The sequence below is a fragment of the Aulonocara sp. 'chitande type north' Nkhata Bay genome, linkage group LG22 (genome assembly GCF_057382095.1).
Source record: "Aulonocara sp. 'chitande type north' Nkhata Bay isolate Kocher_YH1m ecotype deep benthic linkage group LG22, A_spYH_male_GT1.1, whole genome shotgun sequence".
Lineage (NCBI taxonomy): Eukaryota > Metazoa > Chordata > Actinopteri > Cichliformes > Cichlidae > Aulonocara > Aulonocara sp. 'chitande type north' Nkhata Bay.
The window spans coordinates 18,828,579-18,844,053 of record NC_141364.1 but is presented as its reverse complement, the minus strand read 5'-3'; the positions used below and the strand labels follow the sequence as shown (position 1 = coordinate 18,844,053).

Sequence of the window (15,475 nt, the reverse complement as noted above, 5' to 3'; positions counted from 1 at the left end):
TAACATAGCTGTGTCGCTAGCGATCACGTAGCACATCATTATATACCACCTAGCCCAACTTCAGTAACCCTACAAACGTCACTGCTGTTTAGTTTTTTGTCTTCATTTATGTTGGAAGTGACAGCAGAGCTGTACGTTTGAATTTTTTCAGAAATCTCTCAGTCAGAACATGCAATATCATGCTTAGGTAACTAGCGAAACTAGCGAGCTAACTTCCGCTAGCTTCCTGCTAACTTCTAACTCCGTTAAATGTAATAAATTCTGTTTTCATGGATGCCTGGAAGTTAAACTTCATAGTTACACCTGGTAAAGTACTTGGTGGGTATACTTGGTGGGTATCTGACAGACAAACACCAAACCAGTTCCACATCACTGAAGTGGCACCATTTTTACAAACTGGGTCATCCGTTTCACTCAACGATTGGCTTTCCCCTTCTCATTCTCCGTTGCCGCCATGCTTTTTCAGCCATGTGCGTATGAAGAAAAAAGGCACTGCGCATACGCGTTTTACCCATATTCTATCGCAATATTTTCTTTTCTGATTTTTTTAATTTTCTTGCCTAACATTGTACCGGTATTACCGTGAACGGTATAATATGGCCCAGCCCTACATACAAGTATGAGTCCATTTATCATAAATCATTTCAGTAGAAGGAACCGCGCAAAATGGGTGCTTCACTCTGACTGTACTGTGTCTTCTTTGTGGCTGCTCACCATCTTTTCTAACTGTCGTGCAGATACACATCACACTGCACAACAGTAAAATTTCAGTACAACACACATTAGCAAGTGCTCACCAGCCGACACCATGCTGCACGTTGCTCAATACAATCAAATAGTGCTGCCAGCATTAATCTTGTGAAAATTAGGTTAACGCCATAACTGCATTAACGAGGCAAATATCCATTAACGAGCTAACCGCGCTGACACGTTGACGCCTTGCTGCCCTACGCACAGGGCAATCCGCGGCAACTTGTTAACAGATTTGCCACATTAATGCAGTTATGGTGTTAACGTCATTTTAACGAGATTAATGCTGACAGCACTATTTTAAATATACTGTCACAATGTATGTGAAAGGGCCTCTGGCATTTTTGTGACACAAAACACTTACCTGCTGCTGCTATGGGCGTGGTCAGCTTTCCATTCACCATAGAAGGACCCAGCTTGGCTACAGGTGCACTAAAAGTAAATCCAGCCTACAGAGAAACAATTATCAATTTAACCTTCTAAAGCAAGGTTGTGTAATTATTAAAAAAGTAGAAAAAATACTTACAGAGGGGGAAAAGGAAGGTGGGCTAGCAGCAGTGGTTTTGACAATAGGGGAGGAAAATGTGAAAAGTGGTGTTGAGGCTCTTGGTGGATCCTGTAAAAAGTGAAAAGAAAAAAAAAAACCCTAATTGGTGCTGACTGAAAAGCATTATTTCAGTCACTTACTCACCAGTAAAGTCAAGTTGAACTAGTTCAAAGTTTGTTTTGATGTCAATTAACAATTGAGACTCGCAGTTTTATGACAGAAAAACGCTTGGATGCTTTAAGACGTACCTTATCTGGGACTGTTTCCTTAACAGGAGTAACAGCCGGGATCTTGGGAGAGGAGCTAGTGGAAGTGTTGAGCGGTGGCAAAGGAGAAGAGAAGCTGAAGGTGGGTAATGCAGATGTGCTGATGGGAAGTAAAATGGCCGGGAGCTCTGGCACCTCCGCAACCTGCAGTCAGAAAACAAGCAGAAGCAACACGTTATACCTTTGTTTCTCTTACTGGATGAAGACTGTGATAACTTACAAAAAGATCACGATTAGATAAATCAAGATCTCACCTCATCTTCCAGACGTTTGGAGGAGGGCCGAGCACTGGTCTTCCCTCTCTTCATCTTTCCTCCTCCAGAGCTCACGCTGCTGACTGCAGGTGTGCTGGACAGAGGATAAACTGGTCCACTAGAACTCTTTGTGCTAAAAAAACAACAACAAAAACAAACAACAAATACAGGTATAAACAACCATTTGAATCATTTAACTTGTCGTGTTTTCTTACTTTGAATAAATTGACTAAAATAAATTAATTTGTGAGATAAATTCTAAACAAGATTTTTAAGCAGGACATAAATCTGAAAATGTAAGAATAGTAAATGGACTGAGGAAACTGTTACCTCAGTTTCTCAGAGACAGGAACATCGTTCTTAAGTTAGACTTGAACCTGATTAATCAGAGTCACTGTTTTACCTTTGAGATGGACCTGGGGTCGCTTCAGGAAGCTGTGGTGATTGTCTTGTGTGCTATGGGAATAATGCAAAAACAAAGGGATTACAAACAGTTTTTATATTTGATATATTCTGACTGGCTACAGTCAAATACAGAAATATCATGGCGGGAGGCACCACCGTGCAACTAACCGTATCTCTTGCAGTCCTGTCTACAGCTCGAGTCACTCCTCCAGGGGTTAAAGTAGGCCTGAAGGACACAGAGCGGTTTCCTGACACAGAAGCAGCAGGAACCACAAGTTTTTGCACCGGTGGAAGGTTAGAGTCCATCTGGATTTAGGAGAAAAATAAAAAATAAAAATAGAGTTAACTGAGAGGGCAGTGTTTGATTCTTGGTCTTTTGTGTGTCCATATTCAGAAACAGTTCATTCCTTTCTACTCAAAAATGAAACCGATCTGAAATGTGAACATCAACTTCTCTAAACATTAGAGCTGGGCGATAGAACGATAACGATATGTATCGCGATATAACTTTTACTCGATAGAGAAATTAAGCTATCGCGATAGACCTCGCCGCTCTTGTCCTCAAAGAAAAAAGAAAAAGAAAAAAAAAAGGTCAGCCAATCCAAATTAAGTAGCGCAGAGCCGAACCAATCACAGCCGCAGCGTCACGTCGCGTGGCTTGTTACGTACAGCACAAGTGCCAAGCCGCACGTGTGTTTGTTTGGGAAGCAGCCAGCGGGTAATGGAGCCAGCGCGTAATGGAGGAAATGAGTGTGCCGACTAGAAAAATCAACCGAGCGTGACCGAAGAGAAAACAGATGATGGTTCCAATGCCGGAGAGATTGTCAAACGGAAGAGCCATAGAAGTTCCGTAGTGTGAAGGTATTTCGGCTATTTCAAGTCTGACAAAAAACAGAGTAGCGTGCACTGTAAATTGTGCCGAAAGCAAGTCTGGAAATACAATAAACTGGTGCATGCGTCACACTGTGCGCCACGTTATTGTTTCGGTGAAATGAATTTCTACAATACTGTTACTGTTAATTCTACTCTCTGCAGTGTTTAAATGCTTACATATACACACAGTTACTGTCCGTCCACACATACGACTCGGTTCTGCTTCTATGCCCCAGCTTTGTTTACTTTTTCCCCACCGAGGCTTCTAGACTTCTGATTGGCCAACATTTCGGCACGGTTAGGAATCTAGCGCCACCTGCTGCTTTGGCATGTTCATAGCAGCGTTTTCCTTCATTTCTGCCTTTATGTGTGGACGGGATTATTTTTTAAAACGAAAACGGAAAATCTCCGTTTTCAAAAATACCCGTGTACGTGTGGACGTAGCCTCAGTCTCTGACTGGAAGCGCTAATTCGTCATTCGGCTTTTGTCAGACTAAAGTAACTGTTAAAACTGTTTGAAAAGCTAAGCTATACAACAAGGAGAGATTGAGAATTTCCTTTTAGTTCTCAGTTTATTTGATATTGACAAAAGTTAGTCAGTTTTGTCTGTTCTTCTGTAAAACAAACTAAGATTTATTTTTAGAATTAATATTTTGTTTCTAAGTGGAATTGACAATTTAGTCTGTTTTGTTTGTTCTATTTTGAAACTTAAACGCTTTAGCGGCTGCCTTTTGTGTAGTTTGCAATATTTGCCTTTATTTATCTGAAAAAGTCTCATGTTCCTTAAGTACATCTACCCTGTTGAACTTATTATGGGAAATAAATATTTAAATAAAAACAAGCTGCTGATTATTTCACATTTTACTTGTGAGCAACGGCACATTTAAATCTTACGAATATAGTTATTTGGCTTATATCGTGATAGATATCGTTATCGCCTGAAATGAAAAAAACATATCGTGATATGAAAAAATCTCATATCGCCCAGCTCTACTAAACATACATAAAATTGTACTTCAAAGATAACTTTATAGCAATCCTTCAGATGCTGTCATAAAGAAATTGCAATGTGGACCCACAGAGGACTGTCAAGATTATATTTTAATTTAAAAATATGGGGTTCGTATCAGGATTGCTTATGTAAGACTAAAAGAAAAACAAAAATAAAATACCACTGCCTCAAGAGGCATAACCAAGAAAATTCTAGTAACTGCTTGGTTATATTTTGAACCATGCCAAGAGTAAAACAGAAATTACACATGAAAGCCCTGGTTTGGGTAAGCAGGGTTTCTTGTTCAGACCTGTAAGGGTGAATACACCATTGTTCTGCACTGCAGCTGTTACAGCTGGCAACGCCTGACAGTTATTACTGAGGACAAGTTCATTCCAGAGCTGGCACAATTTAACAATGGACAGCACTTAATACAGCGCACATTAACACCATTTCATGAGCCTGCCAGAGTTTTGCTCACAGGTGTGTGAGGACACATAAGAGATACACACAGAGTGAGGAACAGCTGAGGAGACTCCCGTTAATAAGCGTAAAGGAGACCAAACCGGTAGGGGACAGAAATGACATGAAGACAAATTGCAACAAGTGCTGCTGCACTTGTACAATGATCTCCTGTTTGTATCACTAAGCACACTGCAGAGGACACTTGAGAAATGTAGATGTTGATCTGCAACCACAAGCTTTCACCCACATTCAACACCGTTATTAACGAACCAGAGGTACAAGGCTAAAATTGGACAGCTATGAGCTAACTAAAATTTTGATGGCCACATATATTCTAAAACTGGTACTTACCCGTTTCCTTTTAGACAGGAGATGTAACGCATCTGGATTTACACCATCCACTGGCTGCAAGACAGAACTCAAGTGAGAACTTTTTGGGCTGGATGTGGTGTCAGTATAACAAAATAATATAAACCAGCTTCTCAATGTCTGGGGTGTTTATCCTCACATCATGTGCTGCAATGTACAAAGTGTCACAGATGTGTATGCTGAATATTAAAAGCTCTTACTGGTGACAGTAAGAGGGATGAGGCTGCTGCAGGGATTCGCTTGGCATCCTGTAAATGAAGACAAATAAATGTCCATCAGGTTTAAAGATTTTAAGCAGGAACACCTGCCAGAACATTTCGACAATGTTTATATTTGCATATTCACTTCCGTGTGGGACACCAAACTAGTATAATAAAAAGTATAATTTCATCTTGCATGTGTGTACTCACAGCAAGTGGGCTCGACATGCGCTCCAAAGACTGCAGGATGCGTCTGGCTGTGGCGCTGGTTACCCCGCAGGGCTGAGCACCAGCAGGCTTGGCCTTGATCTGTCTCCTCACCGGGGCCTGCATATCAGATAAACTACTTCAGTCTACAGTTTAATCAATATTCAAACTATAATGTCAGTATCACAAACAAACAACTTACTCCAACATCTTAAACATGCTCTATGCAACATTTATTGTTTATTAAACACAATTATTGCCAATATATGAGCATATTATACCTTTAACCTCTCTAGCATTTTACACCCAACAGCGTGTGGACTGGTGTCTGTGCGCAGGACAAAAATTGAATGCTGTGCCTCCTTCTCATTCACATCACCAAAAGTAAGCAACAACAGCTTTGAAATGGATTCCAGTAACCACTTATATATTTCCTTGTGTTGCCAAATACACCGTTTACAGCGATATTTTCATCATCATTTGTATTATGGTGGGCAATCTTACATGGCAACACATGGATGCAAACAGAAACATGAATACCAGAATGACGAGTGGAGCTGAGACAGAACACACATTGTAGCTCGGAAAGAGAGAACGGTGAGTTGAGACAAATGAAGGATCTTACTGCTAACCCAGGAACTACCTCTGTATCAAGAACTTTGTTTAGTTACAGAAAGTCTGACAGAGACCAAACTGTACTTTGCATATTATGCTGCACAGTGGTCCGCAAAACGGGCCACCACAAACCTATTCGACCACCTATGAAAGAACCATATGAACGAATATGGAGCAAGTTTACGAATGAGAAACAAAAGAACCATCACATGGTCAAAATAAATCCTAGAGTGAACCTTTAAGGTACAATGTTTATATTTGATGTTTTGTATAATAATATTTTATGCTGGGTCTTTAATCATTTAGTTTTAAGAAGTATTTTAGACTTTATAAAGTCGCATTTTTACATTCTTAAACAGTTGCTCATGAGTTTTAAATAAAAGAGACAAATAATCGTATATGAATGAGTAATGTTCAGTCCTGAGTACAAAATTTCTCATGTAAAACAGAAACATATCAGGATATGAGATTTTAATCATACCACACAGTCCTAATAGCTTCCACCAAACAGACTCCAACACAAACTCAACAAACACAAAACTGCTGTGGTTTTGAGTGCCATTTTGCCAAAGGCAACATTAGCAAACAATCAAGCCAAGGTTGGCTAGCTACGTGCTACATCTGGTACCAATCACTGTGGTCACAAAAGCAGATAATCCTAACATCAGCCAGACAAAAAAAAAAGAAGAAGAAGAAGAAGAAGAAAAAGGACTTTATTAGATAAAACTGTCTACCTGGATAAGCCGGACTACATTACACTACCAGAACAACAGTCTACATTAGCAGGGCATTCATGTGTTTTTCTGGATCAAATCCGACCCTCAGAAACTACTGCAAACTACTACAATGTTAGACAATCCAAAAACTCCTGATATATAGACACTTTTTATTACAAGATTAAAAATATACTTCAGTGCAACCCATGTTTTCACTGTTTTATTCAACACAAGCTACATTAAAAATAAATGCAAGCACACCTGTAAATGTAACAGAGTGAATGCATGAATATTATGTTTTACAAGGGTGTACCAACCAAATAAATAAATAAATAAATAAAATACAACGCATAAGACCTACTGCGATAGACTGCTACTCGGTGCCATGGTAACAATAAAAGCTTCTGTTTTAACACCATACATGACCATCATCTTGCTCACCTGATACGGTGTTCCAGGACGACTGCGCAAGCTCCTGACTGCAGCTGCACCACCATAGGTGGTCTTCCCGGGGTAGAAGGGTGAATCTCCAAGCTGGCTAGAGTTCAGCACAGTGCTGTTTAAAGTGGACTGGAACGGAGGAAGGTAAATATAATTCTGAGTCATTTTTTCATACATTCCTAAATTAGTTATTATCCTAATTTATGAGAGGGCTATTTGTTATGATTTACTTTACTTTAACTCATGAAATAAGAAAAACATTTCAAAATAAATCAAGTGCAAAGTTAAACTGCAAATATGTGTTATAGTGCCTTCAATATACAATGAAAGTCAAAGGTATACTATGACTTTTACTGGTCAAACCATAGCTTTCACATATTCTTAGAAGTTAATTTATTATAATCTCATGTGGTTTTACAGGGAATTACTAACTGTTACATTAGAGCTTCCTAAAACATGTCCGACAAGCTCAGACTTGTATTAGGCGTTACTCTTACTTTTTTGTTTAAATATTCAACTGTTGTTTTGTCTTGTTAAAATCAGAGCTAGACTGAACAGCAATGCTACTTGCTATGAATTGGTTGGCCTCAAAAAGTAAATGTAAAGCAGCCTAACATTACTAAAGTAATCTTGTAAACAAGATATTGTCTCTTAGAGGGATAGTAACAGTGATTTTACATATTATCTAGGGCTGCCACGATTAGTCGACTATCAAAATTGTTGACGGCTAATTTAATAGTCGACTTTGTAAGATCCCAAAAGATGCAGGAATAAGTAGTAGAATTTAAGAGTGTAATAGCGGACTGAAACAGAAGATGGCAGCACTGCATGTACAAGGATGCCAGCTGCCGTTAAACCCCGAAGAAGAAGAAGAAGCTGTGTCCCAGAATTCATAGCGCGGCCCTGCTCAGTTTCCAACAATGGCGGCAGCTAGTTAGTTTTAATATTACTCTTATTATTCTTTCTGGGTCACAAAATAAACGTTTAGCATATTTTCAGGCGAGAATGTAGCTGTGTAAACCTCAAATATCTGCTCAGTTTATCAAGACACCACATATTTTCAAAAGCGCTCCGACGTTTTCGGAGACGTCTGTTACCCACCAGCTCGATAGCTAGCCGGGGTTCAAGGCTCACTAGAGCCCGTGAGAACACCGAACTCCCGGCAAATTGTTTTCAAACCCACCGCCCTCTTTCGCTACTCAGGTCAAACGTGATGTACAAGTCACTTAGATAACTTAACAATGTTGTTTGGCTTTTTTCAGTATTTTATTTGTTCCTGAGTAAATCGGTTTGGCTGAGATTAAAGTTATAGTTTTTACACAGATGTATAAACGTCAAGCAGACAACTGATCATCAGAAGTGTGAGATGGTAGAGAATATACTCCAGTGTCCTGTTATATTTTAGATAGCAAGGAGCAGATGGCTGAGTTTATTAAACTTCACCGAGACAATCAGCAAATTTCATTAAAATGTAATAAACTATTATCTTGTCTTTATTTTTAGTTAGCACATACCTTAAACACTTAAAACTGTAAGCTAATGATAGTTATATAAGAGCAGATGCATGCTGGTGCAATAAGCTGTACGTTGTACGTCCAATAGATGCATGATCTGATTAGTCGACTAATCGTAAAAATAATCGGTAACTAGTCGACTATCAAAATAATCGCCCTAATATTATCCAACAAAAATATCACTGTAAATTTATAATTTAGAGCTCGAAGGATCAACATTTGACTGCACTTCGAAGCAAAGATCAGCACATTTACATGAAGCTGTTGTGATAAGCAAGCTTCACCCAATCATGTTCCTCACTCATCTCATGGCACCCTGGTAAAACATGTATGAAACTCTTTTTTTAAGAGCTTTTTAGAAACATTACATGCTGAGAGATTCAGGATCTTGTTGGACAGACAAACACTCACATTGGATGATGTTCCAAAGACAGACAGGTTGAAAGCAGGCTTTTTCAGGCTGGACTGGGAAGGTTGAGGTCCAGAGTTTGTTCTGTCTGTCTCCGGGGACCAAAGCTGAGGAAGTGATGCCGTTTTAGAAGTGGGGACATCTGAAAAAGAAAGAGATACTGAAAATCTCTATAATTCAAGAGAGCACTAGTGTGTTAATCTAGCTTCTAGCCGTGGCTCTATAGGGCTTTGAAAATCTGTCCAAAAAGTGTGGGATATAAAATGTAATTTATTTATTTATTTTAATTACAGCACTTTGTTTTGGTTATGTGGCTGAGTTGTTTGTATATACTAGATCCCCTCTACCTGAACTGCCCATCCACATATGCAATACTTATTTGATTGCATTTTAATCTAAAAATGTATCCAAAAAGCAAAATCACCAGTTCTGCTTAGTCTGAGGCGAGAAAAACAATGTTTATAAGAAGATCATAAAAATCAACTCAAATTATAACTTTTACGTCAAATCTGTTCAGACTCCCTTTCTTCATCCTGTAATTACCTTACTAGCTGTGCTAAACATGGTTTCATCCCACGAACAAACAGTATTCAAAGGGTAGAGTCCTGGAATAAAGAAATCAGCTTTGCATATGCAAATGTATGGAAGTCCAACACATTGCGGTCAAGGCTATATATGGGGTTGTAGTTGTGTGTTTACATTTAAACAACAGTAGCCAAATAGTCTGAACACAGACCGGTTTAACGGCACAACAGATCCAAAGAACTCAACACTGAGGCTCAATTCACTCATCAACTGAGAATTAAATTTCTTCTAACTGCTCCACTATCTCAACCCACTTTGGAGGAAAAGCGAGTGTATGCAGAACATTGCGGATTTCATGTTTGTAGCTGCCACTTTTTAAATATTTACATTATGTCAGATTACATTACAAAACACTTAAACACACAAATCTGCCATCTATTTACCCTTGTCAGATGCACGGGAGGAGAATCCACTTGTGGTGGAGATGTTATCATCTTCATGCTGTGACAGGTTATCCTTAATCTCTTTTACCAAGGAAAAGCCAGTGGAAAAGGGTCCAGGGGCTGAGGAGGTGGAGGGCTGTGAGAAGAGGCTACTGGAAGCCCCCAAAGTTGGGGAGGAGGCATCCAGTGGGGTGAAGTGGAGATGGGAGCGACTAAGAGGAGGTCGCGAGAGCACATATTCCTGAAAGTTCAGGGATGCTCTGCTTGTTGAGGGCTCTGTGTAAGAAGGACAAATGTGACAGGTGAGCTCAGCAATACAAAAAAAATATCACCACTAACCATATGATCTGAAAGACCCCTCACCTGTGTTACTAGTACTTGGCTCTGGGGAGTCACGTCCATCGAGGGGAGGTGGTCCCTCTTCGCTACCATTAGGAGGAGGAGGCGGTTTGCAGTTTTGCTCTGTCCCATGTATATCCACTCCTCCTTCAGGAGCATCGCCATTCTTGAAATATTTCTGCAGCCAGGAAGGAACGATGCTCTTTACTGTGTCTGTCACTCGACTGATGAGGCCTGACTGCTGCTGATAAAACCAAGAGGAGGGGAGAGGAAAGAGTCAATAAGGGTGTAAAATAAATAATATTTAAATTAAACATAAAAAACAAACCAAGTCAGTATTTGCAGCTGTTTCATTTGAAAATTCCTTTGACAACTAGCACTGGACACTATGCAATGTATGTAAAATAAAATTCCCTGCTAAAAGTGTTGCTAGTTGAGTCTTGTGGATTTTTCACTTTTAACACCAAAACACAAAAAAATCCCATACTCAGTCAAAAGACCTAATAAACTTGTGGTAAATCAACTCCACATAACCGAGTCATAAAAACCCTGGACATTGCAGATTAGCAAACTACAGCTATACATTGGATTTTTTTATTTGAATCAAGTGCACAGCCCGTCATTTGCAATGAGACTCTATTCGTCTTCACTGGCGCAAAACAAAACAAGCACAGAAATTGGGTCAGGCACTGTGCATGCTTCTGTGAAACACTGAGCAAGTAACGTTCTGCACTGTACTCAGGTCAAACACTGGATGAATTCCTGTCGATGCAGAGGAGTCAAATCTTCTAAATACCATGCATAGAAAGTAAATGCATTTCAACACCCAGTTATACTGGGACACACATTTTATGATTTGTAACTTTTTTAAGCCATCTCTGAGAACAAAACAATCTACAATTAATTTAGTTCCCCTCATTCTTGTCTCCCTACTCGGTAGCTCATCAGTCTATGCAATTTAGCTCTGGGCCTTGTATTCCAACTTCCCCATCTTGGACTGCAGTTGACAACAGCAGTCCTTAATTTGTCCTGCAGAAGAACTGTGATTCACTTTAACTAGAAACTACAGCAACTAGAGAGCTTGGTCATGGACCTCTACACACAGCTCACTAAGGCTACAAAGCGAGCTCGACCATTAGCAACTGCAGTCCACAATGATGAAACTCATCCACAGCAGGAGACACTCAATGGAGAGCAGCTAATTAGTGCTTAGTGATTTTTTCCGAAATATAAGCTATGATAATGCACATTATCAGAAGTTTAATTATTTATGAACATACTACAGGTGACAATTTGTGTAATTATTAAACCACAATAAACATCGGTCATAATTTGACATCTTTGAGTTAAAAAGTCATGGAAAACAATTAAACACAGATAAATTAAACTTTTTTTGCATGTTAATCTATAAGTTCTTACATTTTAGAATTTTTTTTAATAAAAAAATTTGAACTTTATACAGGTTTTCACATGGCACGTTACAAGTTAATAATTTATGCCCATGAGCAACTGCTATTGCAGTGTGCATATACTCCCTGCCTCTGCCACAAAATACAACCTAAACACGAGGAACACTGTGCCCTCATTGATAGCACTCTTCTTGTTTTAGTGTAAAGTAATGACATAACTGTAGTTCTGTCTCTTTGGCATACTGGCAAGCTAATCTTCATACTAAGAAGGTAAAAAGGGTGTTTTCACATATGGATTCGATCTTGGGAAATTTTTCTACACATTAATCAATTCAAATGAAAAATATCCACCCAAAAGTTTGTGTGAGGTCAGACTGAGCTGATGTGAGGACAGTCCAGTGCACTATTGAGCAGTCTTGCCTGCGTCCTAACTCATTTATGCTCTGCTAGCTTCATCAGCTAAACCAAACAGAATATTTCCAGCAGTGTTAATATGTCTGATATGAACTGTTTCATACTGACTGCAAAATGTGAGAAAAGGAAACTTCAGAAAGCATCCTGACCAGAGACACCAAATGTGAAAACAGTTCCAGAGAGAGGACTGACCGATCTCTCAGCCTGTAGCTAAGTTTAACAAGAACCTGCCAAATTTGAAGCTATGTGGCAAATAGACTTTCAGCACACAGACCATTTTACTTTTGGTTTGTTCTTAAAAACAAAAGAAAACAAAAAAAACTCAGCCTAGCAGCCTTATTTTCAGTGTGTAACCTGAAACAGCAGGTGAAAAGATTAGTCTTCTTCAGATTTAAGCTTTTTGAACAGGTGATGTGATAAGTGACTAAGTGGATTCTAAATTGGTGGTCTTTTGATGCAAGAAGACGTTTATTGAAAACATTTATTTAATGTAAAGTCTGGTGTTATTGCTGTACTTGGGTGTCTTCATATTAAGACATCAATGCTGTTTGTGATAAGAGAAGGCAGAAAAGGAAGCTCTGAGGAAAAGCACCAGCTTGCAAGTGCATCTTTTGGAGACACCATGTACCCCGCAGTGACTTTCAACACTTGATAAGCTATATATGCTCCTTCCTTCCTCCTTATCTATGCCACACACCTGTGGGGCACCCTGTACTTTACCCTGTGTGCAAATACACTAGTGTATTCACATGTGTATAAAATGTGAAAAATGAGCATAAGCACCACCATAGTGTTGCTTTTTAAAAAAAAAAAAAAAAATCATAACTCTAGACACAGTAGCATAGCTAAGACCCAAGAGTGTTGCACGAACTGCACGTCAACCTCGAGAAGCCTGAAGTGAACAATATCTAATTAAATTTGTGCTCTTATAGTGAAGCCAGCCCGACTGTTTTGAAGAATTGCAATCCTAGAAGTGAATCAAGACAGAAACAGCACAAACACTGCATGTCTTACCAAGCTCCTTCTGCTTTCTCAACAAAGTGTTGTGTAAACAAAACTGATGATGAAAAATTAAACCTATCTTTTAAACTGTAAATAAGATTTGGGTAATTGTTGTTTGAGGGTGAGTGAGACTTTACTTAAATATGAAAGTTCAAACACTTCTGCATCATGTGCTATTGAATAGATGCACAATTTAAAAAGACTTAACCTTGACTCGCATGTTACAGAGGTGAAAAACTATTCAACTTCTTTTTGTGTTTCATGCCACAGTTTCATGTACTTGTCTTCATTGTTACCATGAATGCCATTTCTATTTTAACACTATGTGCGAAGTCAAAAGGGTACATTGCCATGGGATCAATGCTGAATTATGCAAAATCTGGGTTGCTGATTATGTGAGATATGCTGTTAAGAGCTGTAACATGACACTGGCACGACAACAGCAGAGCTTGGAAAATTACATGAATCTTCTTTTTCTGCTGTTGGTTAACTGGTGCTTTTAGGTAGAAGTGTTAATGTTTTTCTGTGTATATGCATTATCCCTATAACAGTCTGGCGACCTGCCCAGGGAGTACCCTACCTGTCGTTCTATGACAGTTGGGATGGGCTCCAGCCCTCTGCCCTTGTGACCCTGAATTGGATTCTGGTCAATTAGCAGCTTAATAAATCACTGCCACAACTTGTAAAGAGTCAAACATAGTCGTATGAATGCAATCAATTATAATGCTTGATAGAAACATGTTGATTATACTTGATTTGTGATATTACCTGATCCAGAGCATCAAACACGGGAGGAAAACAAAAACCATGAAACCCAGAAGAGTCGAATTAAAAAATGTGTAGTATTTTGTTTGTATAATCAATATATCTTGATCATTAATAATATCTATCCAAAATCCTGTCTTACTTGAAATTCATAAATGTGACAACTTTGTGCTGGTGCTGATGATTGTACAACTACGACTATTAAAGACGATTGTCAAGGAAAGTCGATTGTATATTTCTCGAAAAAAAGAAAGAAAGGTTTTCAGTTAATTTGCACTCCAGTAGCCAATACACTTGTAGTTAACTGGAGTTTTTTTTAAACTGACAAAAACACAAAAGTACACAAGATAGTCTTAGCCACCATTAAGATCACAGGGTGGTCTTAAAGCCAACAATACCGCTGTCCAGGCGGCAAATATACCCACTAAGGTAACCATGTGGGTTTCCAAGCAGCCAATGCTCTCTGCGCAGTTCAGCTGGCTTTGATTTGGCTAACGGTGCCTAGCACTTAAAAGGTTTCCACCCAGCCCACCAACACAAGCTTAAAATGGAAAACAGTTATGTGTACCCCGAGACAGTTGTTACTTAGAACCAAACCATCTTGCCACGTCTACCTGCAACAGTATGACGCCTCAAAACTTAAGAACCGAGGACAACAATGCGCCGTTCCCCGAAACTAGCGTCCACTAGCACTAGCTCCATCGGCTAACGGCTAGAATCCTACTTCCTCGCTTTCTACGAACTTTGTTAACAGTTAAAAACTCACGACTTCAGCAAATGTTGGCCATCTCAACTTCTCGCATGTGAATGAGCACTTAATCAACACTCGTAACCTAATGTAAATGACACACCGTGTTGCGATTTGACTGTCAAGCCCGCCTGCTTTTGCTAACCTATGAGCTAGTTAGCTAGCCTTTAGCCGTTAGCATTTCCTGTGCATGCTAGCAGCGCGTGGAGGCCACGAGCACTAACTGCAGGCCACAAAATGTCTCCAACTAAACAATAACAAGACCTCAAGAATACAAGCATTACAGTCACTGTACGGTCCTCGAAACGGGCTTTAAACTTAAATTGTTCATTCTGTTTACCTGTTTACTCTTGGCGTAAGGTTTAGCGGCAATATGATATCTCCTGCTTCTAATTTTCCCTCCACCCGTGGCCGCCATGGCTCTGTCGTCTGAGTATCTTTCGGTGTTTCGGCGCCGGATAGCTGTCATCCAACACAGTAGCCACTCTCAAAGGAACTATGGGAAATGTAGTTGCACAACCTAACAAAGGAGGTAAACTCGACAGGTCAAGCCTATGGCATCATGGAGATAATTATTATCATAAGGGTAATACGAGTAATTATAAGGACATTTGTACATTTACATTGACCAAAAAATAAATAAATAAAAAATCACAAGTATACGGTTAAACAACATATATTTGTAAGGGGAAAAATGAGTTTTTTTCCTTTTGTCTAGGCATTTTCAGGATTTTTTTTTAAATGATGTTGTAGGGGGGAGGGATATGGAAGCTTGTTTCTGCCACTGAAAAAAGAAAAATATTTTCTG

At 39.3% G+C, this 15,475-nt stretch overlaps 1 protein-coding gene across 2 annotated transcripts in view; it reads right to left on the bottom strand.

Moving 5' to 3' along the window:
• nup153 (nucleoporin 153) overlaps positions 1–15,166 on the bottom strand; it is a 23,108-nt gene extending 7,942 nt beyond the window's left edge. The window contains exons 1-14 of one of the 2 annotated variants that reach the window (XM_086279441.1): positions 15,008–15,166; positions 10,354–10,573; positions 9,991–10,266; positions 9,025–9,164; positions 7,100–7,228; positions 5,331–5,447; positions 5,121–5,168; positions 4,903–4,956; positions 2,391–2,528; positions 2,221–2,273; positions 1,818–1,950; positions 1,546–1,707; positions 1,277–1,366; positions 1,115–1,199 (exon numbers count right to left, since the gene is read on the bottom strand). In XM_086279441.1, the coding sequence (XP_086135567.1) occupies positions 1,115–1,199; positions 1,277–1,366; positions 1,546–1,707; positions 1,818–1,950; positions 2,221–2,273; positions 2,391–2,528; positions 4,903–4,956; positions 5,121–5,168; positions 5,331–5,447; positions 7,100–7,228; positions 9,025–9,164; positions 9,991–10,266; positions 10,354–10,573; positions 15,008–15,136 (1,774 nt within the window). In that variant the 5' untranslated portion in view covers positions 15,137–15,166. The remainder of the gene's footprint in view (positions 1–1,114; positions 1,200–1,276; positions 1,367–1,545; positions 1,708–1,817; positions 1,951–2,220; positions 2,274–2,390; positions 2,529–4,902; positions 4,957–5,120; positions 5,169–5,330; positions 5,448–7,099; positions 7,229–9,024; positions 9,165–9,990; positions 10,267–10,353; positions 10,574–15,007) is intronic. The other variant, XM_086279442.1, reaches the window with a different exon arrangement.
• Between the last annotated feature and the right edge of the window lie 309 nt (positions 15,167–15,475).